Here is a 22,205-nt window from a genome sequence, read left to right as displayed (position 1 = left end):
CATAAAAGCTCTTAGTGAAGTTTGGCTCTACTTCCAATAAATCGGATTTATTCTCAAATGAAAAAGAAATCGCCAAACTTTCATGTACTTGCTTCTTGTTTATCACTAAATCTTATACATTCCTTGAGCTCAGAAAAAGCACTGTAACCATTTCACCCAAGGATAAAACCTCAGAAACAAAAATCTACCAAACACCTATTCCTCCTGTGAGAAATTATGACAGAAGAGAAAAAACACCCTACACATCTATCATGACTAATCAAAAGAGAACCAAATCTGAGTAGAAGCTATGCTTTTAACATCAGGCTGTCCCCGGATTGCCATGATGTTGTAGGGAGCCCACACACATCAGTTTGCAGCCCTGTTGGCCACACAGGTATTACTGGGAGACGCTATTTGGACAATGACACAGGAAGTTCACAGTCATGGGAAAGAAACAGCAAACAAGGAAAGAAAGCACTCATGCTGCAAACACATGGTCTCCTCTGAGCCTCCCTTACAGAGAACTTAATGTAAGGGAGGGACTATATTGACTTCTAGAATGGATAGGTCTATATTCTTCCTTTTCTCTTAGTTCTATTTATCCTGTTCTAATTTTCATTTTATATACATATGCCATATGTATGTAAGTGTAAATAATTTATTTTTTGGTGTGAGAGGGTTTGATGCCTCGAAAGCATTTGAGAAAGAGAACATAGTAATAAATCAATAGATAATTTAGATGTGTTAAAGCATTAATATTCAAACTATGTTAAGGCAGGGAGTCTAATCCAGAGTTTAAGATTATATATAAAGTGTATTCTACTTTTAGTATGTAAATTTCATACCTTATTTGGAGTACAGGGTACTATATTTTAAATTTTAGTATCTTATGAGAAAGTTGATTCCCCTCAAATATTAGATTCATGATGGTTTGCTACATTCCCCAGTGTTACTGAATTATATGTGACAGAACCTACAGCTCTAATTTCATCGTGAAAGCCAGTGGGGAATGGGGTTAAGTTTTTAAAATGTTGTTAGAGATTTTTAAATTAAATATCTCAGGCATGAAAAATAGCATAGCAAATATAAGATACCCAGGTAACTACTATCTAACTTTGACATTTTGTCTTCTTTGTTTCAGATTTCTTTCTTTCTTTTCTTTTTTAAAGAAACAGAGCTGGATTAAATCTCCCAATCCCTTTTTCTCTACCTGCCCTCCTCCCCACCTCACAGGCAACCACTATCTTTAATGTCTCTTCTGTCATTTCAATGAAAAATTTTAACGTTATTGCATGTGTGTATATCAGAAAATAATTTATAGCCTCAACCTGCATACTGTGAAACTTTATACCAATAGTATCATGCTGTGCTTGCCATCCCACCAATGCTTCTAGATATTTATCTATACATCTATAGATACACAGACATTACAGCTATCCAGAGACAGCTCTAATGCATTTGTCTTAATTCTTATGTCTGGTTTCACTGTGTGAATATACTGCCATTTATTTAACTATTTTCCTACCAGTCAATACTCAGTATTTCCCTCTAATTCTCTATTATAAATAATGCTGTCATTAATTTGCTCTGCTGCAGAACTGTTCTTTCACCTGGACTTCAAGCACCCTTAAACTCAGCTGACAGTGCTGCAACATCGTCTCCCAAGACAAAGCATCACTTGCTTCCTCCTGTTCTCTCACTCCCCACATTGGACCACTGTGCCCTGACCATCAAGTGTGTTTCTCTCTATTCCCTCTTCTCGACCACCCACCCCTTCCTTCCTTTTTTTTTTTTTTTTTTTTAAAGTTTATTTAGTTATTTTGAGAGAGAGAGAGGGAGAGACAGAGAGTGCATGAACAGGGGGAGAAACAGAGAGAGAGGAGGAGAGAGAAAACCCCAAGCAGGCTACTGTCAGCACATGTCAGCCCGACATGGGGCTCAATCTCATGATCCGTGAGATCATGACCAGAGCTGAAATCAGGCATTGGACATTCCACCGACTGAGCCACCCAGGCACCCCAGCCACCCCTTCTTTCTATTATGAATGCGGCTCAAGCTATTACCTCAAGATTACAGGCCTCCCAGATACCACATTCATCTACTTCAAATCAATCCCCCACCCTGATACCTGCTGGAAGAATGCATTTAAAAGCCCAAACTGGCCACACCATGCCCTATAATCACCCCACAGTGTACGGGACACAAGTTCCTCATAAAAGTTCCCCAAACCAGGCCTGTGTTTCTCTTTGGACTTGTCTTCCTTCAGCATGCCTCTCTGGCTGGAAGCTCTGACCCCATATTCCATGCTGGCTTTGAGCTCTGCCTGTGACTGGAAGTATCTCCAGCCAACACCTCTACATCCTTCAGGGCAATTTTGGTTTCACACTGACCAGAGGACTTCCCTGCCCATCCTCTGTGCTCCTAGCTGCAGCCCCTACTGAATCCTGACACTTGCAGCTTCTCGCTGACATTCTCAGAACCACTCCTGTTCCTCCTGAGTCGGAGTGCTACCTGAGGGCAGGGGGTGAGGTTTATTCACGCGTGCATCTCCGGTAGCGAGAAAAGCATCTGACGTACTAACAGGGATCTGGAAACTGGCTGAACTCAAGTGGAAGGTAGTTAATCCATTAACTGTATTTTACTTTCATAATAAAGGAGAGCCAGTCTATTTAACACAAGTAGATTTACTATGGAATACATCATAAAAAAAGCTGTATTCAGTCCTTCACGCACAAGACATCTGTTAGCTGATACTTAACGCACTCAAGTACAATAACTGATACTAGTCAGGATGACCCTGTAGCAGTGCAAGTGCTTTCTGAATCATCGGATTAAATTAGATTCAGCCTTTGTCACAGTTGTGCACACTACATCATGATCTCCTACCTAGAATCTCCAACTTCTTCACTGTGCCACCACACAAGGACATCGGCTAGGTGGCTTTCAACATTTCCTTCAGGACAAGATCACATTGTTTACCCACCTGTAACAAGCTCCCTTACTTCTGCATCAATAGATTTTCTCAACAGTCGCAACAAAGCAGGAATCCCACCAACATTCTTCATTGCTATTTTATTTTCATCTGTAGACTTGCCAAAAACAAGGTTTCGGAGGGCACCACAAGCATTCTTCTGAACTTCCAAAACTCTGTGGTCCAAAAGGTCAACCAGATGCTTGATTCCCCCTAACCTACACACCTAGAATGAAACATATGAGGTACCAGGCCTAAGTGACACATGACTAAAAAGTGATCAAATAAAAGTCTGTTATGGAAATATCACAGGAAAAAAAAGCAAGGCAGTCGTAGGTGGATTAATGGCCAAGTGTAGGTAGCATAGTCCTACTCTACCCTCCTAAACACACAGAGGGGTTATGCTTATACTTCTGAGGGAAATGAGCAAATACACAAACACAGTAAAGCTGTATGGATTAGAGGTGAGGATTTTTGACTGAAGTCATTTGGATTACAGAATTGTTTCTGTAGACTACTCTCCCTAATTTTCTCCCATTTGCCAATTAATTAGTACATTACATGAATATATCTGGGCTTTATTTCCTTCATCCACCTTTAGCTCAGCAGCTGGTATGTTGTTTTGCATACGAAGCTGAGGAAAAACAATGAAGTTCCATTTGCCATTGCAGGGGATAAAATGCCAAAGTGTTAAGAAAGAATCTGTATGTCATAGGACACTAGTCAATAACCAATGACTCACTGTATTTCTATAGATGCCAAAAAACTTTAAAATCTGAAATAAAATATTCATTTATGTTCAGTATTAGTTAATAGTTAAAAATTCTCTGTAACAACTTAATTTCATGTCGGCACCAATCTTAACAGAATCACATAAAGTACATGAGCTCGCTAGTTTCATACACAATTTTTATCTAATAGATTTTTGGAAAATATTCTAAAAACGTAGGTTAAATCGAATTTTGCTTCATGTTTTATAAGTAAGCTAATGAGTAGACACGGGATTTGAAAATGCTAAAAGCACTCCAAGAAATATCCTCATCTTGGTTTCTCCTACAAAATACTGAAATGCACGGTTAAGAATGAAAGGGGTATCTGGTATCACACTATCCCTTTAAAATGGCCTGTGAATTGCAGCCAGTAATTTCTGAAGCACATAAGCACGTGATTGCTCCATGGAAGGCACCGCCCCCCGGGGGCGTGCCAGGCGCTGGGTGCGTACCTCCATTTTCACTTTGTTGTCGCCAAAGCACAGGTGCTGCAGGTAGGCGGCCGCGTTCGCCTGCACGGACGGGAACTGGTGCTGCAGCATGTGAATGACTTCGGGCAACTCGGGGTCACGCCAGGCAAACTCCCTGTGAGAGAAAGACACGGCTTCAAAGCAGGAACGACCGTGTTTTAACAATACACTCGATGAGGAGTCTGTCATAAAAAAAGCTTGGCTGAGACTAAAATTGGAAGTTACAAAGTCCCTAAAATATATAAATGTAAAGAGCTCTTCCCCCGCCCGCCCCGATGAACATACGCAGAGACCGATGCTACTGAACTCAAATAAATCATCAGGCACAGAAAGAGGTTCAAGAGAACAAAGGAAATTCTTAATATGAAAAACTTTTCCATTCTCATTTTCTTCCTCCATTCTAATTTTATGCCTTTCTACCTATGTCAGAAATTTGCAGGTGTGAGGCTCAGGTAAACAAGTGCACTTCAGTCAGGTGAGAAGTCATGTCTGAGCAGAAAGAAAGCTGCTGGGAATAGGCAGAACTGGTGTCAGCTGGGAAATCGCAAGTAATGTGGGCCTGATAATTTTTAAAGAACTTAATATATTTATGGTTGCTCTCGATTATAAGAAGTATAGAAATTTATAAAAAAATATTTTTTTTTCGGTAATCCTATAACCAGAGAAAACCACTGCTGACATTTCCTGTTGGTCTTTTTTCCCCTAATACATATAAAAAAATGTGCACGTGTGCATACAGAATTTTTTCAAAGAAATGGATTATATTTAAAGAGCACTTCGTATTTCATGAGTACTTATTCTGTGCCAGGCACTATTCTAAGCATTTTATATATATGAATTCATTTATTCTTTTTTTTTAATGGAACCACCATTTTTTTTATTTCAATTAAAAAAATTTTTTTTTAATTTGAGAGTGTGCATGTGAGCAAGCAGGGGAGGAATACTGGGGGAGAGGTTGGGAGAAAGAGAGAGAGGAGAATCTTCAACAGGGTCCATGCTCAGTGGAGAGCCCCATTCAGGGCTCGATCCCACGACCCTGGGATCATCATATGACCTGAGCTGAAATCAGGAGTTGGACACTCAACAGACTGAGCCCCCCAGGCACCCCATGAATTCATTTATTCTTATTGCAACCACATAGATATTGAGGTTGAGACAGAGAGGCTAAGCATCTTGCCTAAAGTCACTCAGCTAGTCAACAGAACACTCTGCTTTTAGAGCTGGTATGCTATCCCACTTCTTGTAGAGTGAGTATACAGTCACACTAAGCACGCACACTTATACTCTGCTTTTTCAGATAACATCACATTGTTGGAATTTGGATGTCAACTGATTGGCTCACTGTTTAGGATCCTTTTTAAATGTGCATTCACTCTTGTAACATATAGAGACCAACTTCTTAGAATTGGTTCACATGGGGCACCTGGGTGGCTCAGTCGGTTAAGCGTCCAAATTTGGCTCAGGTCATGACCTCACAGTTCATGGGTTTGAGCCCTGTGTCGGACTCTGTGCTGACAGCTGAGAGCCTGAAGCTTGTTTCAGATTCTGGGTCTTCCTCTCTCTCTGCCCTTCCTCCAATCGTGCACCCCCATCTCTCTCTCAAAAATAAACATTAAAAACATTAGGAAAAAAAAAGGAATGGTTCACAAAGCAACAAATTTGTGGACTTTGCAGAATGAACTATTATATAAAATGAGTAAAATGAATGCTGTTTATAATAAACTCTAAAAAAAAATCTTTAACAACCCAGTGATCCTTCTATTGCCTAGTTATTAAGGCCTAGAGTCTCTTTTGGTCTGGGAGCGCTCTATGTATTAACTTGCTTGTCCACTACAAGGGGCAACCTAAACCTGCACACACATACACGCCACCTGTTCAAATGAATAGTGCCATAGCAGGTGTCAGAGAGATACAAGCACTGAATGAGATGTGGTTTGGTGTACAAGGCTCTGTACATGCAACAATGTCTTATTCAATGAGTTTACCTGTGTCAGGCACTGTGTCAAGAGCTTTATATGCATTATCTCATTTACCTTGACTACTGCCATATGACATAGGCACTACTCAATTAACATTTGATAGAGGTAAGGAACCTGAGATTAGTAATAAGTGATAGAGGTGGGTGAAACCCACCCAGGTAGTCTGTATGTTGCCTCCACACATAAGGAACAGAAAGCAGAGGTTGTGAAGCAGAAGAGTGAGAGAATGTAACATATATAAGGTCACATTTATAAAGAAGAAAACTCTGGTGGCCAAGTAGAGAATGTATTAGAATCAGAAAACATTAGTGGCAAGAAGACTATCCACACATTTGCTCAAAACAAAATAGAGCCATCCTTGACTTCTCTCTTTCCTGTATTCTTCTTGTCCAACCTATCAGCAAACTTTATTGACTATCTCTGAACTATTTCATATAAGCCCAACCCATCCATTCTCTTCGCCTTGCCTGGCCCATCTAATAATCTCCTATGTGCTCTGTCTGTTTCAGACTCCCTTACCCCATCTACTCTTTGCATAGCAGCCAGATGATTTTTTTTGAAAACTGAAGCCAAGGGTAAGAGGGAGATTCTGTCTTGGGGGACAGACTTAATGACTTAATTCTTTGTTTTGTTTTTCAAGGTTTATTTATTTTTGAGACAGAGAGAGACAGAGCATGAACGGGGGAGGGGCAGAGAGAGGGAGGGAGACACAGAATCAGAAAACCGGACCAGGCTCTGAGCTGTCAGCACAGAGCCCAACGCAGGCTCGAACTTGTGGACCGCAAGATCATGAGCCGAAGTCGGACACCTAACTGACTGAGCCGCCCAGGTGCCCCAATGACTTAATTCTTAATAGACATTAAGAATACCACCAATGCCAAAAGAGGCATGAAAAAAAGCACACAATTTGGAGTTAGACTGCCTATGTTGAGGTCCTAGGTCCTTCATTTACTACGTGATTTTGAAAAGCACTTAGTTGTTTGGAGCACTACTACTTTGGAGCACTACATCTGTATAATAGGAACAAAACAACTATCAGTTGTACCTTCTTCTTAGGTTGGCTGTGATGATTAAATTGTGATGGTGTATATTAAAATATTTTCCTTTTAATTATGATATGTTTTGTTAATATTCATCAGCCCTGAAAAAGGAACTAAACAGGGTCACTCTCTATAATAAATTCCCTTTTATATATTGAAGCTATGTTAACTATTTCTGGTCAAAATCTGTCCAAAGCCTGTTATGTAAATCTGTGCTCTAATTAACAGAGTGCAAGGAGTGTGATTTAATTTTTCCTTGATGACTCACAATCATAACAAATACACATTTTTGTCCTCTTTAAGTGGCACAGATATGGTCAAGATTTTCTGGCATCACTGGGTACCATGAGGGCCAGACTCCAGCTGGAGATGGGCAGTTAGGCTTGGTTGGCATCAATTCCAACCCTGATTTTCAGCAGAAATTTACCCTGGAAACACTGCTATCAATTCATGGGCTGGTTGGATGGCATCAATGTCTGCCAGGATTTGCTTCATTACAATCTAAGCCCAGACTTCTGTTTTCAGCCATCATAGAATAACTGATCCTGGACTTGGCCTTTTCACAAAACACAACTATGAAATGTATGTATGAAGGAAGTGTTTTTAGGTCCTGGACAACACATAACACAAGAATGTAATCTTGGGGGACCGACTTAATGACTTAATTCTTAACAGACATTAAGAATACTACCAATGCCAAAACAGGCAGGGAAAAAAGCACACAATTTCGAGTTCCTGAGAGACAGGAACCATCATAGCAGCCCCATATTCCCTGGCTTTCTGCCTAAGGGCATTTTTTTGCATCGTGACATAGGAAGCTGGGCCCATGAAGTGGAGCAATGATGGACTTAGTGAGCTGAGGGAGAGAAGTGAGAATTGAAAATGGTTGGAATTTGAGGGGCAGGGAACTGGGAACTATGTAGAAGAGATTCTACAAGTCTATAGGAGGATTACTCACAAGTCTTTAACTGAATGCTGTACCGTACATGTCCATGACACATGCGTAGGTTGGATGGAGTAGCTGTTGCAGGACAGAGCTGAGTATAGGCCAGTGACTATGAACTTCCAGCCCAGTCAGACTGTAAACCTTTCTGATTACCTCAGCATTTAATTTCCACAAAGAACTACACCAAAGAGTGGAAGCATATGCTAGGACTAAAACAAATCTGAACAGACCCTTCTCAGAAGAACAGAACCAATCTTGACAGGATCAAAAGCATCTGTCAGTAATTTAGTTATCTGCCACAACAAAACTCAGAATCCTAACAGGTCACAACATAATACAGAGTCCCTACAATGTATCATCCACAAAAGTCAGCATATGATTTAAAACTGCTAGGTATAAGAAGAAACAGAAATGTGACCTATGAAGATGTAAACAAAACAAAACCAACCAACCAACCCCAATAATAGACCCAGAGCAAACCCAGATGTTGGAATTATCAGAGGACTCTAAAAGGTCATTATAGATGTGCTCAAAGATGGAAAGGAAAAGATGTATACAGGGAGTGAATAGATGAAGAAATGTCTTTAGAGACATGGAAACTATTAAAAAAACCCTACCAAATTCAAGTATCTGAAATAAACAATTCACTGGATGGGCTTACCAACAGATTGTGGAGACTACAGAAGAAAAGGCAGTATATATGAAGATAGATCAACAAAAAATATCCGGTGTGAAGAATACAGAGAAAAACTATTTTAAGATATACACAGAGCTTTAATAAGAGTAAAAGCATGTAGTACAATAATGTCAAGTTACTCCAGAAGGAGAGGAGAATGAGTTTGGGGCAGAAAAAAATATTTAAAGCAATTATGGTTAAAAATGTCCCAGTTTTGATAAAAATCACCGGCCAATATTCAAAGAATCTCAATGAATCCCAAGCAGGTTAAACGTAAAAAAAAAAAAAACCAAAAAAAAACAAAAAACCATAGGTAGGCCTGTCAGAATAAAACTGCTGAAAGTCAAAGATAAAGAGAAAAACCTGAGAGGCAGCCAAGAGAGAAGATACATTACATAAAGAGAAGAACGATACGAATAACGTCTGATTTCTCATCAGAAACAATCGCGGCTGAAGACAATGAATGACATCTTTTTAAAGTACTGAAAGGAAAAACCCATACCTGTCAATCCTGAATTTTATACCTAGCAAAAATATCCTTTAAAAATGAATGAAATAGTTGTATGGAAACCAATTTGACAGTAAATTATATTAAAAAAAAAAAAAAAGAAATAATGGAAACTCAGGTGATTCATTCTACAACCCAAAAATACTCATACAAAAATGATAATACTGTAATATTTTATAAAATAATAAAGGTAAATAAAAATAAACAAAAAAATGAATAATAACATTTTCAGATAAATTAAAACTGGCAGAATATGTTGCTAGCAGACACGCAACACAAGAAAGGCTAAAGGAAGTGCTTAGAATGAAGGGAAATGGGTCGAGATGGAAACTGGAATTTGTAGGAAGAATACATAGGATGAGAACTATATTTGGTAAACATACAGTAAATATAAAGACATTTGTTCTCTTAATTTCTTTAAAACACAATTGACTATTTACAGTAGAAATAATAACACTATATTATGGGTTTTATTATGTGTGTAGAAGTAAAATATTTGACAATAACATAAAGGTCAAAGGGATTGTACATGGTATTATTCTGCTGAACAGCACAGATTAAGTCCTGCTTAAAAGGAACACCATGAATGCTATTATTCTTTATGTTGCTATCGCTTTCCATAGGAAGTATTTTTGTTACTACTTCTAGATGTGTCACTTATATTACTAATAAATTTTGCTTCCACACTCAACAACTATTAAGAAACCCCACAGATTTCCATTTATATGGAAAATATTAATAACTTCTCCAGTCCTATAAGAAAATTTTCAGGGTAATTATAATACAGCATTAATGGTAAAGAATGTGGACTTACAAGTGAATAGAAATCACTTCAAGTTTGCTATTTTCAAAACTAAAAATTAAAAGCTGTCATGAGCTTTTTACTTTGGTTTGAATATTTAAACTTCAAATTCACCTGGATTCCAGTTTCATCGAGAATAAATGCATTTATTAGAAAATAATCATTTATTCATCTTACAAAACGCATTATCAGTTAAGTTTCACATAATCAAAGCTAGCCGTAACAGTTTTATGCATTAGACTACAAAATTATCATACTATGAATAGCTGAAGTGTATTATCATACATGAAATCCTTATTTATCATGAATCAACTCGTAGCAGAGGTCAAAACTGAAATCTTCAGGGACACCTATTAAGCTCAAAGCTCTAATCACACTTCACTGTCTTTCTGGATAGCTGTTCTTTTTCTCTGCAGGTTCAGCCGAGGTAAAGTCTAAATTGCGTACAATTCAAAACCCTTTTGGGAAATTCCACATCTATTAGGGTGTCTTAGTATTTTGGCATTTTGAGGATTTAAAAAAATGGAATGTGAAAAAATTTGTAAGTCAATTATATTGAAGGTACTGTAAGACAAGTTATTTTAAAACCCTTAAAATGACAAGGACATGGACTAGTAGAACCAAACACATGTGTGAACTATAAAGAATTTTAGGCAAAAGAGTCAGAGTGGAGTGGTTTTAGTGAAGCAGTGGGCTCCCACTCAACTCAAGAGTACCTTTAGTTATTTTGTTTAAATGACCAAAATCTCATTCACATTTTTAATTCACTTTCACTAGAATAAGTTGGTAGGTTGCTAAAAATGAATTGATAATTATAACAATTTTCCAGTAAAACAACAATTTGTGGGCGAAGAGTGAATGAAATCTTGCTAATTAATATATACCTTAATATAACACTCAAGCTGCTTAAAATTTAGTGATAATTCCATTCTTTTAGAAATTAAAATTCTTTCAGTTTCTAAATAATCTTTTTTATTTCCTAAATATTTTAAGTGGCTTTCATTAAAGATGAGACTACTTTTCAAAATCAATCAAGTAGTAAATGAGTCATACTTATCTTAATAAAACATTCTTTCTACATGGCCAAATAAAATGAAAAGGAGGAAACATGTATTACTGGCCAAATATTTTTTGCTTATGTGATATGAGAATGTCTTGTAAACTACTTTCTCCTAAATGGCAGAAAGCTTTTCAAAGGACCTAGTCAATAAAAGCACAACACAGCATTGACCAGTAGGATTCAAAATGTACACAACACTGGTCTTTTCTAGTTTAAAACACCATACATTTTTCTTTTTAATTTTTTTTTTCAACGTTTTATTTATTTTTGGGACAGAGAGAGACAGAGCATGAACGGGGGAGGGGCAGAGAGAGAGGGAGACACAGAATCGGAAACAGGCTCCAGGCTCTGAGCCATCAGCCCAGAGCCTGACGCGGGGCTCGAACTCATGGACTGCGAGATTGTGACCTGGCTGAAGTCGGACGCTTAACCGACTGCGCCACCCAGGTGCCCCAAAACACCATACATTTTTTTTCGGAAGCCCTTATCTAAAAAGTCAGTCAGGATTAAGGAAATTGGGTAAAATGATCCTTTAAAATCATGCGTATATATAATTCAGACAAAGAGGCTAACCCAGGGAGTGTTCCTGGTGAAGCACTTCAGTGATGAGTCCCGCAGATAGTGTGTGCATTCTCTAACTTGTTAAGGCATCGAAAGAAGGAATCGATCTTTAAGATGAAATTAACTTCAGTGACCTACAGTGCTAAAATACAACTGGAAATACTAGAGATTAGGAGTTAACTGATAGTATCATAGACTTGGCAACTTGAAAAAAAGTCAGATTGAAGGAACCACTGATGCCTGTGATACTGTAGCATCCTGGAGATTCATAACCAGTACTTGCCTGGGGTCTTTCTGAATGCTGTCTATCGACGGGGATCTCGTGGTGCCATCATCAGCTGGCGCTGCGTGCTGAAGCCTGTTATAATTGCACTCTTGCACTCGGTATTGTATTGGCCTGTAAGGCTCCGCGTAGGTAGCTGTTGTGTTCAGAGCATAATTATTTCTTTGGTATGTAAGGGTGCTTCGTTGGCTGGATGTCCTTTGCAGATTTCCAACACCTACTAGAAAGTCAACATTTTTCAAAAGATTAGTATACTTTCCACAAGGTGGTACTTTTCCAAGGAAAACTATTTTTTTTTTTATTTTTATTTTAAAAAAAAAAATTTTTTTTTTTTCAACGTTTATTTTATTTTTGGGACAGAGAGAGACAGAGCATGAACGGGGGAGGGGCAGAGAGAGAGGGAGACACAGAATCGGAAACAGGCTCCAGGCTCTGAGCCATCCGCCCAGAGCCTGACGCGGGGCTCGAACTCACGGACCGCGAGATCGTGACCTGGCTGAAGTCGGACGCTTAACCGACTGCGCCACCCAGGCGCCCCAAGGAAAACTATTTTTAAGAAAGATTATAGTCTTTAACAATTATGTAAATTGCTTTATAGATTTTTACCAGTATTTCCAATGTAGATTTTAGGTTTTACCAATCTAGCTTATCAGGGCTAAAGAAGGCACTTAGATTTTTAATATACACAACTATGTCAATTTTATTAACAGAAAAGAGCAAAAATAAAACTATAAATCTGCCTACATGATTGATCTTACTATGTTTAATAAGATTTTGTAACAAAAATGCAAGCAAGGGGCGGCGCCTGGGTGGCTCAGTTGGTTGAGTATCCAACTTAATTTCGGCTCAGGTCACGATTGCATAGTTTGTGGGATGGAGCCCTACATGAGGCTCTGTGCTGACAGCACGAAGCCTGCTTGGGATTCTCTCCCTCCCTCTCTCTCTCAAAATACTAAACTTAAAGAAAAAAAAAGTGCAAGAGAGATATAGGAAAAGAATTAAACTATTCCAAGAAATAAATGGCAAAATGCCATAATTTTACTTAGCAATAAAAAGCAATTATTCAAACCTGTAGATAATTGAGATGGTCAAACTGAACACTTAGTGTACACAGGTTACTTATTTTGAGACACATTTTATTTATAGAACTTTGGATTTTGATAATATTGGAAAATTTATTTCGTAAGAAGGCTGATACATCAAATTCTTCTCTAGGTACCCTCTTAAAATTTTGCATGAGGCTATATATAGAGGTATTGTACACTGCATATAACATTTCTTTCTTAATTATTACAGAAGCTATTTCTCCAATAATTGCAGACATGTTCTTCTCCCAATCAAAAGATTTTAATAACATTGTTTGTTTCTTAATACTATGAAAGAAATTCCTTGGGAGGAGTTCCCCTCTATTTCTAGACAGGAGGCTGAATCACTAATCATTTAAAAAAGCCAATTAGAACTTTAAAAAAATTCCTTAATTTAGAGAACATAACAAGTGAAATATTTCTTGACTGATATCTATTAAAAATCAGTACATTCTATTAGAAGAAAAATCCTGCAGTAAACCAAACTGTCAGTTTTTGGCAAAGAACCAATTTAAATATAGTCTTCTCCCTCTTGGTATTCTGGGAGGCATGCATCCTAGAATGGTGCCTTTATGTGTTATCATTGTGGGCATGTTCATTTGTGGGCATGTTCATAGATGCACTATCTCTTAAAAAAAAAAAAAAAAAAAAAGAGAAGAAAAGGCCTCTTGGGATTCCATGAACCAGGCCGGCAGCACAATCTGGCAGCTCACTTGGCCATGGGCCATAGCTTCTGCTCTGTCAGCCAATATGGGATGGCATAAATGTGAGAGTGGGGGTGCAAGGGTGTGATGCACTCATCCCTGTTTTTATAAATGCAGCTACTGTATTCTGCCTCAGACTGAGTCCATCATAAGGAATATTTCACATTCTACATGTAGACATTCAGAGGAAATCTAGTATCTGAAGAGGAGTAATACCAAATACACTTGGGATACATACATGCTGAAATAAAGATAGCCAAATAACTCATAAAGGAATCTCCTGTAAATACATATTCCAGGCAACAAAAACCACAAAGAAATATTCCAACTCAGGTTTTCCTTTGTGTATCTAACATGTTTCTAATGCAAGAAGAGTCATACGTGTAGCTCTACAAACTTATTTGTGAATTAACAAACTAATCACTGCATTCATTGATTAGACTAAGATGAAAATTTATCACCTATAAATAGGTACAACATGAACTTGTGTTGTACTGTTTATTGATCTACCGTGATAGCTGGTTATCTGACAATTGAATGGGCAACATGATTTCATTCTAACAGGGTACCAATCTCAATAAAATCCGTCTGCTCTTGGGCATTGCATTTGGGAAAACCAGCTAAACAGCACGAAGGCCCACCTGAGCCTGTGCGATACAATGCTGTCTGTGATCCCTGGAGCTCCACGGTCCCGTGGTTTGGGCTGCGGTACACGGGGCTGTAGTAGGTCCTCCCCTCATATATAGGAGTGATGTGCAAGTCAGGAGACACAGCTGAACGAAGGTCTTGCCCAAGCTGGCTGTGCTGACTAGCGTAGGAACTCCGTAAGCCTAGAGGCAGAAAATTACATCATTAAGAAATTGAGAAAATTGTGGAGAGGTTAAAAGACTTAATTAATAGGACCTAACCAATAGGACCCAATGTTAAGACTAAACACTGGACCTGGTGAACTTTACAAGAGAAGGATGCCAGCTATGAAAGGGATGTTATATACACTTTTTGAGTTAAACTTTCTCTTGGCGGCAAAATAAAGGTAAATTTTGTAAGAAAAAAATTATTGTGTGGTTTGATACTCTGAAATTCATTTCCCAACTGTAAGCTATTTTATGGTGGTGACCAAAGAGAGAATGCCCTCTTCTGTGGTTACATGATTTTCACAGTTAAAACATAAAAACGATGGTTCATGTCATTCTCTTTTCCTGCTCTGCAGAACTGGACAACCATCTCTTTGGGGGCAGGGCCCACCATGTCGCACGCCTCTTTAAATCTCAACATCTAAGACAATGCCTATGTAATAGTGCTTAGTGAAGGCTGAGATTCAAGAACACTTCTGAAAGATATCTCTCAATTCACCCATGATTTTTCAGTAAAACATGAAATTTTATGTTACAAAATTTGGAATATTATCAATGAAGCAATAACATTTATTTAGTATTATGAGGTATTATTTCACTATTTGTTATCACTGTATTTTTCCTTTTTAAAAAAAACAAACATAGCTGTTTTTGCAGGAACCCACATACCAGATTCTTGTTTACCTTCTTTCTAGTGCAAAGGAAAAATACAAAGTTAGTACATTAACATTAGATCATTTGAAATATTCTTTCATTCAAATTGCTAATAACTAAAGTTTACACATGGGATTTGTGATAAAAAAAGTACAGTTCAAACTCAAACATTTTATTTGCTTAAAGAAAGTGAATTACTACATTCTATATTAGGATGCTCAGAAGTTTGTGATCTGTCATCATTAGTAAGGACAATCTGTCACTTGGTAAGAATAGTAACTAAGGTTACATTCCAAATATGAATAAGAGAAAGCACAAACATATCTGAAGTCAGCACTTACTTCCTTTTAAAAAGATTGCAAATAATTAACACAGTAACTAATTACAAAAATATAGGTTCATTCATATCCTATTAGCTCAGTTAATCATATCACAACAAAAAGCAAATGGGCCTGAATATGAGTGATAATGTTGCTTAGTGAGGAGTGGCAAGAAAGTTTAATACGTAGAGCTCCTGAAATGAATGATTATTACCTACCCTGGACAGCAAGCTGACATGGTAAGAAACTAAATGAACCAATGTGGGCATTAGCTACTGCTCTCCACTTGCCAAAATGAAGATCAGAGGCTTAAACAATTATGTAATTGGGACATTCTCCAGCCAAACTTCATTTCAAAACCAAGGAAGCTGAGAGCCCAAAAGGAAATGTGATTCATCCCCATCAGAAAACTACCTCCTGGTAGGGCTGAGAGGAACCCAACACTGGACACAGTGAACCCTCCGGGTTCAATAAGACGTGGTGCGAGAGATCTGGAACTCGATAGAGCCCTCTGTGTTCACACAGAATTAAAGGGCAAGTTTAGCCCACCAGGGGTCCATGGAAGCCAATGTAACTCTAAAGATGATACCATGATTGTTATCGTAAAGTTCTCATTTGGAGATTTCAGCTTTTCATTCACTGGCAGATTTCTCATTCTTCTTAGCAGAGGTAAGCTCCATTTCTTTATGGGATGCATTTTGAATTAAAGTGCAGGCACTGTATTTGTTAATGGTGATAGAAAGTGGGCAGGTAAATGTACCTGGTCCTTGGTAATCTTCTCAATACAAGGTGCTATTTTAACTTCAATAAAGCCACAAATACTTGTGATTTGCTGTGATACTCTGTAGATCACTCAACACTTGGGCACAAACAAGCTGAGCACTGAATGCTCATGAAGTTGGCTGAACAGCCATGCCCTCAAACAAAGCATTTTGCACATAATCAGAATGTTACATTCTCACTATGCAAGAATCTGGCTGGATTCTTCACTGGAAACCATGCTATATGATATGATTTATAAATATTTGCAAGTATTTACTATAATTTCATGGGAAAGGAAACCAAATGAGCTTGTTGAGAACCATAAAAAGTATCCAGCAACTATTCACTTGTTATAAGATTATTAGTGAGATGAAATTACTACATGTGACAGACTGAAATGGGAAATAAAAGCCTTAGAATTATACTGAAATGAACATTTATAAATGAAATGTTCATTTCACTATAATTCTAAGGCTTTTATTTTGTGAGTAACATAATCTTTGTGAGTAACGTAACAGTGATGGCTACTAATTTTGTTCACCTGCTCATGCATGCAAACAAAACACACAGTCTTACAGATTTACATTTAAAAAATTATAAAATTACATAGCCTCCATAGATTAAGTAAAATGATTAAGTGTAGAAAGTCCACTGTAACTTAGTGTCTTTTAAACTGGAAGATAAGTAAATATGTTCCATAACTGTTATTAGAAATAACTTTTCCAGAAGCATTTATGCAAATTTTTTATAACCTTATCTCCCCCTCCAAATAATGGAAAATGCTGATCTACAGAATTATTTATGTAACCAATAGTTTCTATTTGCAATTCCACAAATACACATTAGTTTACCTATTACAATGACATATTCCCTGTGATTTAAAATCTTTAAGACATTGCAAATAAACATAAATTTATCTCCCAAATAGTATTCTTCATATTCTCAAAATTTTTCTTGACATGCTATGATTTTACTGAAATGAATATTTTAGGGCAGAGATATTTTTCTGTTGTAGGAAGTAATTTATACACATATTGTATCATCACTTAAATTATGATCACCAAATATCCACGTGTCTGAATCTATTAGAAAATATTGCTTCAGGCTTATCAATTAACAGGTTATTAATCCTTTGAGATCAAGAACCATAATAAATATCATGATAAGCACATGGCTTTTGGAAGTAAGAATGAAAGAAAGGAATTCACAAATTAGGATCCACATTCAGAATAAGCAGGCAGGAGACGATGGGAAGGCAGAGCTTTCCTAGAACCTTTATAAGGACACCCTTAGCTTCTTTTCAAGACTGTAGTAGATTAGGGCAAAAAATCTGTGATAGCCTAGCTCTAAACATAAAGTCTGATTTCACCTGTGATGGCAGAAGACAGGCTTTGTAGACCAAAGAAGATCATCCCTCTCAGGGTTAAACATAGAGACAGTAATTGATGTGCTCACTTCCTTCCTGGGTTTCCACTTCACTCTACGGCAAACATAGATTTCTGCATAGCTATTCTATATGTACACTGGGGGGAATACAGAAATCCTCAGAACTATTTATCTTTTAAGGTTTCCTTGGGAGACAGAATTTCATAAATGATTCCTACCTCACTTTGCTGCATACTTTCAGAGGCATGCCAGAAAATATCTAAGTCAAGTACACTCCTCTGATGACTGAATGAAAAAGAGGTGGTTTCTCCACTAGGAATTTTTTTGAGCTCAAAATCTAGTTCAATATGAATTCTTCATGCAAAATTATTCAACTAGAAGATACCTTTCCCAGAAGCCATAAGGAAATGATATTAATTTTGCTATACAAAATATTAAAAACTTCTGTAAATAAAAAATACCAAAAACAAAGTCAAAAGACAAGTTACAAAATAGAAAAAATACCCGAGAAGTATATTACTAGAAGCTAATTTACTTCAAGTATAAAAAGCTTTCATAAGTTAAAAATAGACAAAAAACCTAAACTTGTGGTTTGGAGAAAAGAAATAAAAAGGCTGATAAACATGTAAAATCTTCAACATCAGTCATAACTCGATAAAGGCACTTAATGAGGTACAGCTTTTAATCTACGACATTGGCAAAGATGAGGCGCTCTGACAATATGCAGTGCTAGTGAAGGTTTAGGAGAACAGATATGCTTAAACCTATTGGTGGAAATAGAAATCTGTGCAGCTTCCCTGGAAGGCACGAGGTAGGATAGTATTTCTTTAAGAACAAATAAGCACCTAGTTTGATCTAGCAATTCTACTTCAAGAAATGCATCCCACAGTTATCTTAGTATCTATGTGCAAATATGCAAGACCAATACAGAACTAGCTACATACACGTTACATTGTTGTCTCTAATGCCTAAATATGAAAAAACCTAAATGTTAATAAGGAAGAGATAAAATAAATTATAATACATCTATAAAAATAGGGTCCTAGGCATCTATTGGCAGAATGGAGCTCTCAGACATATTAAAAAAGAAGATATACATATATATTATACATATTTACATGGTATAAGATATATACAATATATAAATATATAATAGAATCCCATCAGTATAAAACACAGTGAGTGCACATTTGTAATACATACATATGTAAACACACATTCTTTAATTTTTTTTTTACCATTGTGTACATGTTAAAAATGTATTTTAAAACACTAACTAAAGATAAATTTCATTTTGATAAAAAGAACAATGCCTATACATTATGTGGGAAACCCTCCATGAAAATACCCTGGAGGAAATGGCTATAATATCAGGCACCTTGCTGGTGTCTTTCTGACTTAATCCGAATGGCATTTGAAGGTAACATAAGAGCTTTGTGCATTTCCCACTGGGATGCTAAAATCAAGGCAGTAGGTGAGAAAAATCCATATTCTGTATCATTAAAGCATTTCTTTTAAAAAAGCTAAATATTTCAAGAGATATTTCAAGAGAATTTTTAACATAACTTAGAGGTTTGGATATAGGTAGGCCTACCTGGTGAACAATTTTTCATTAAAAAAAAAACAAGCAACCCCCCACAAACCCCAACAAACAGCTTAGAATTCCAATCAATGTTTCTAAAATGCAAAAAAAGTACTTTTTATATCCTAATATTGGGAGGGGGAAAATGCATTCATTGCAAAAGATTTCTGGTTGATATAAATGTATATATGGTTTCGTGCATTAAGAATTATAGAGCCTGAAAGACAAGTCAGCCTGAAGTCAGCAGTATAAATTTTGAGATAAAACTATGAGCTTTTTCCATTTTATCATGCTCTGTTTCGGTGACGACTGCACAGAAGATTTCCTCACCGGGCTTTATGTAGTGCTGTCACCTTGAACTCACCTGTCAGGCTGTCTGGCCGAGGTGGAACCATCCTTTCGTAGATTTCATACTGCTGCTGTCCAAATTGTTCCATGTCGTGAACAGTCCTTTGCAGTGAAGGTCCCAGATGTTGTGGTACGGCAGTCATCCCTGAGCGTTTGGGGGACGACGACCCCACCTGGCCTTGGGATGGGGAAGCTACTCGAGTCTGTGCATCCATCAGGGTCAACGGGGACCCTACTCTGGCGGTGGTTTGGTACTGAGGGGTTGGTCCGTTGGGATTGGAGGTCTGCCGGGAGGTGACTGACCCAATCCGACGTACAGCTGTTGGGGACGCGGGTCTCTGTGCAGAGTATGGAGATGCTGCCCGCTGAGCAGGTAATGTGGTTGAGGAATATGCACTGGGGTTCAGTGGTCGGGAGTCTGTCACTGATGGAGAGCCAAATCCACTACCCAGAGAAGTTCTCAGTGACCCCCTTGAAGGAGACACGCCTGTGCTGATAACATAAGAAGGAGACTGTGCTCTAGATGGAACTGAACTAACTCTTCTCATGGCCCGATTGGCTACTGATGGCTGATGAAAGGGGGGGGAAAAAAGAGAACGGGTTTATCCAGGGTTTTGTGTCCACTGTCATTACAGAACAAAATGCACATAGCTCACTACAGAACATGAATTCACTGCTCATTTTAGGCGTCTAAGTTTCTTTCCTTTTTATGCTTTAGAGCTGGATATTAATTTGTCCTTATTGTGCTTCTCTTGGTCTACTTTTTTTTTTTTTGGTAGTTTAACCTCTAACATTTTCCCCCTCAGAATCAATTAATAAAGAGAGATCTGAAGATACTTAATATTCCTTTTTCTTTTGTCTTTATATTTTTTACCCTCTTGCCTATGCATTTTTCACAACAGATAAATGTTACATTGCCATTTACAACAACATGGATGGACCTAGAGGGTATAATGCTAAGTGGAGTAAGTTAGAGAAAGACAAATACCATATGATTTCACTCATATGTGGAATTTAAGAAAGAAAACAAATGAAGAAACAAAGAAAAAAGAAACAGAGGAATAAAAAAACCAGATCCTTAAATACAGAGAACAAACTGGGAGTTGCCAGAGGGGAGGTGGATGGGGGGATGGATGAAATAGATAAAGGGAATTAGGGAAACACTTATAATGATGAGCACAGAGTAATATACAGAATTGTTGAATCAGTACACTGTACACAATTAAAAAAACGCTGTATTGCAAGTGTAAAGCGTCACTGGATCAATGTACTTATTTTGTTCCCTGTGAGTCAATGTTTTTGGCCATGGTAAGGCATTTGTGTAAAACAAAACAAAATTTGAATGTACCAATCTAAATGTAGCTAGAGGAGGGTCTATAATTTTTTTGTCCTTATGGGTTGGCCCCATTAATGAAAGGAATGTGATCAAATGTGGAATAAATGAATGTCTGGATAGGGCCTGGGGTCCAAAGCGCTCCTCTGTGTATCTATTCTCAAGGGACAGCTCAGTTGCACAGGTTGCCCCCTTGCAACCTAACTCTTCAGCTCTAGGAACAAAATCAACTTACCTTAAGTTAAAAAAAAAAGAAAAGAAAAGAAAAGAAAAGAAAAAAGAGGTAACATGACCACTTCCAGGGAGATAAACAAATGTCTGTAGTTAAGATAATTATTATTCAAAAGTGTGACTTCAAACCAGCTGACATAAAAATTCACCTAAGCCGATAAACTCCTGTAAACAGTCTAGAGCTTCTCACACTTTCCCATCAAAGCATCCCTCATGCACTAGGAATATGATGACTGGAGAAGAAAAAAATAACATGCACTCTATTTTCGTTTGTTTTAATATAGAGATGTTTCTCAATACTTAAAAATTTCTTCTAAACTGTTGAGCCAAAGTGCCAAAGTCCTCTCCTGTTTCTCCTTTGGCACTGGGAAGCCTGACCCATGGCAGTGTTACCTTCAGGGCTTCCTCTACAACATTATGAGAGGATTAGTGTCTGCCTAACTTCTTGATCATCTTGGCATTTTTCAGTTCCAGAGAAATCACTGGGTACTTCGACAGACTGTTATCCCCGCTGGTTACTACCACTCAGGATCCTACTGCTTCCATGAATTTTGGTACATGCTGGTGGATCAAAGTCTGTGAAGTGGCAGTGAATATGGAGCTAAGGAGGTTTTACAAATACATACACAGGCAATCTTTTTTTGACCAACAAGTGAGAAAACCCTAACTTAACAGAATGGCTACACTTCTAAACAACTTTCTATAGGCAAGAGTATCTATATTCTAGCAAAGAAATGTGATTTCAGGGAACAATTCCAAAGATGAAGGCAAAGCATTTTGATTACAACAGGCCAGTGCCATTTTATTCAGGTGTGGGAATAGTGTTCTACCCTCTAGGACTCTTTAGAACATATTGTAGCTCTAGTATTTTTAGAAACGCATAATCCCTAAGGCACTG

The 22,205-nt window shown here is 37.7% G+C and overlaps 1 protein-coding gene across 14 annotated transcripts in view; it reads right to left on the bottom strand.

The window, feature by feature from the left end:
* PKP4 (plakophilin 4) overlaps positions 1-22,205 on the bottom strand; it is a 240,575-nt gene that overhangs the window by 36,848 nt on the left and 181,522 nt on the right. For 11 of the 14 annotated variants that reach the window (XM_086718648.1, XM_086718654.1, XM_086718652.1 and 8 more), the window contains 5 exons: positions 19,760-20,312; positions 14,479-14,667; positions 12,045-12,268; positions 4,176-4,304; positions 2,966-3,179 (listed from right to left, as the gene is read on the bottom strand). In XM_086718648.1, the coding sequence (XP_086574774.1) occupies positions 2,966-3,179; positions 4,176-4,304; positions 12,045-12,268; positions 14,479-14,667; positions 19,760-20,312 (1,309 nt within the window). The remainder of the gene's footprint in view (positions 1-2,965; positions 3,180-4,175; positions 4,305-12,044; positions 12,269-14,478; positions 14,668-19,759; positions 20,313-22,205) is intronic. The other 3 variants (XM_086718651.1, XM_086718655.1, XM_086718653.1) reach the window with 1 other exon arrangement.

This window comes from Puma concolor, chromosome C1 (assembly GCF_028749965.1).
Source record: "Puma concolor isolate L17-30 chromosome C1, mPumCon1.1.hap2, whole genome shotgun sequence".
Taxonomy (NCBI): domain Eukaryota; kingdom Metazoa; phylum Chordata; class Mammalia; order Carnivora; family Felidae; genus Puma; species Puma concolor.
This window is presented reverse-complemented; position numbering and strand designations above follow the sequence as displayed.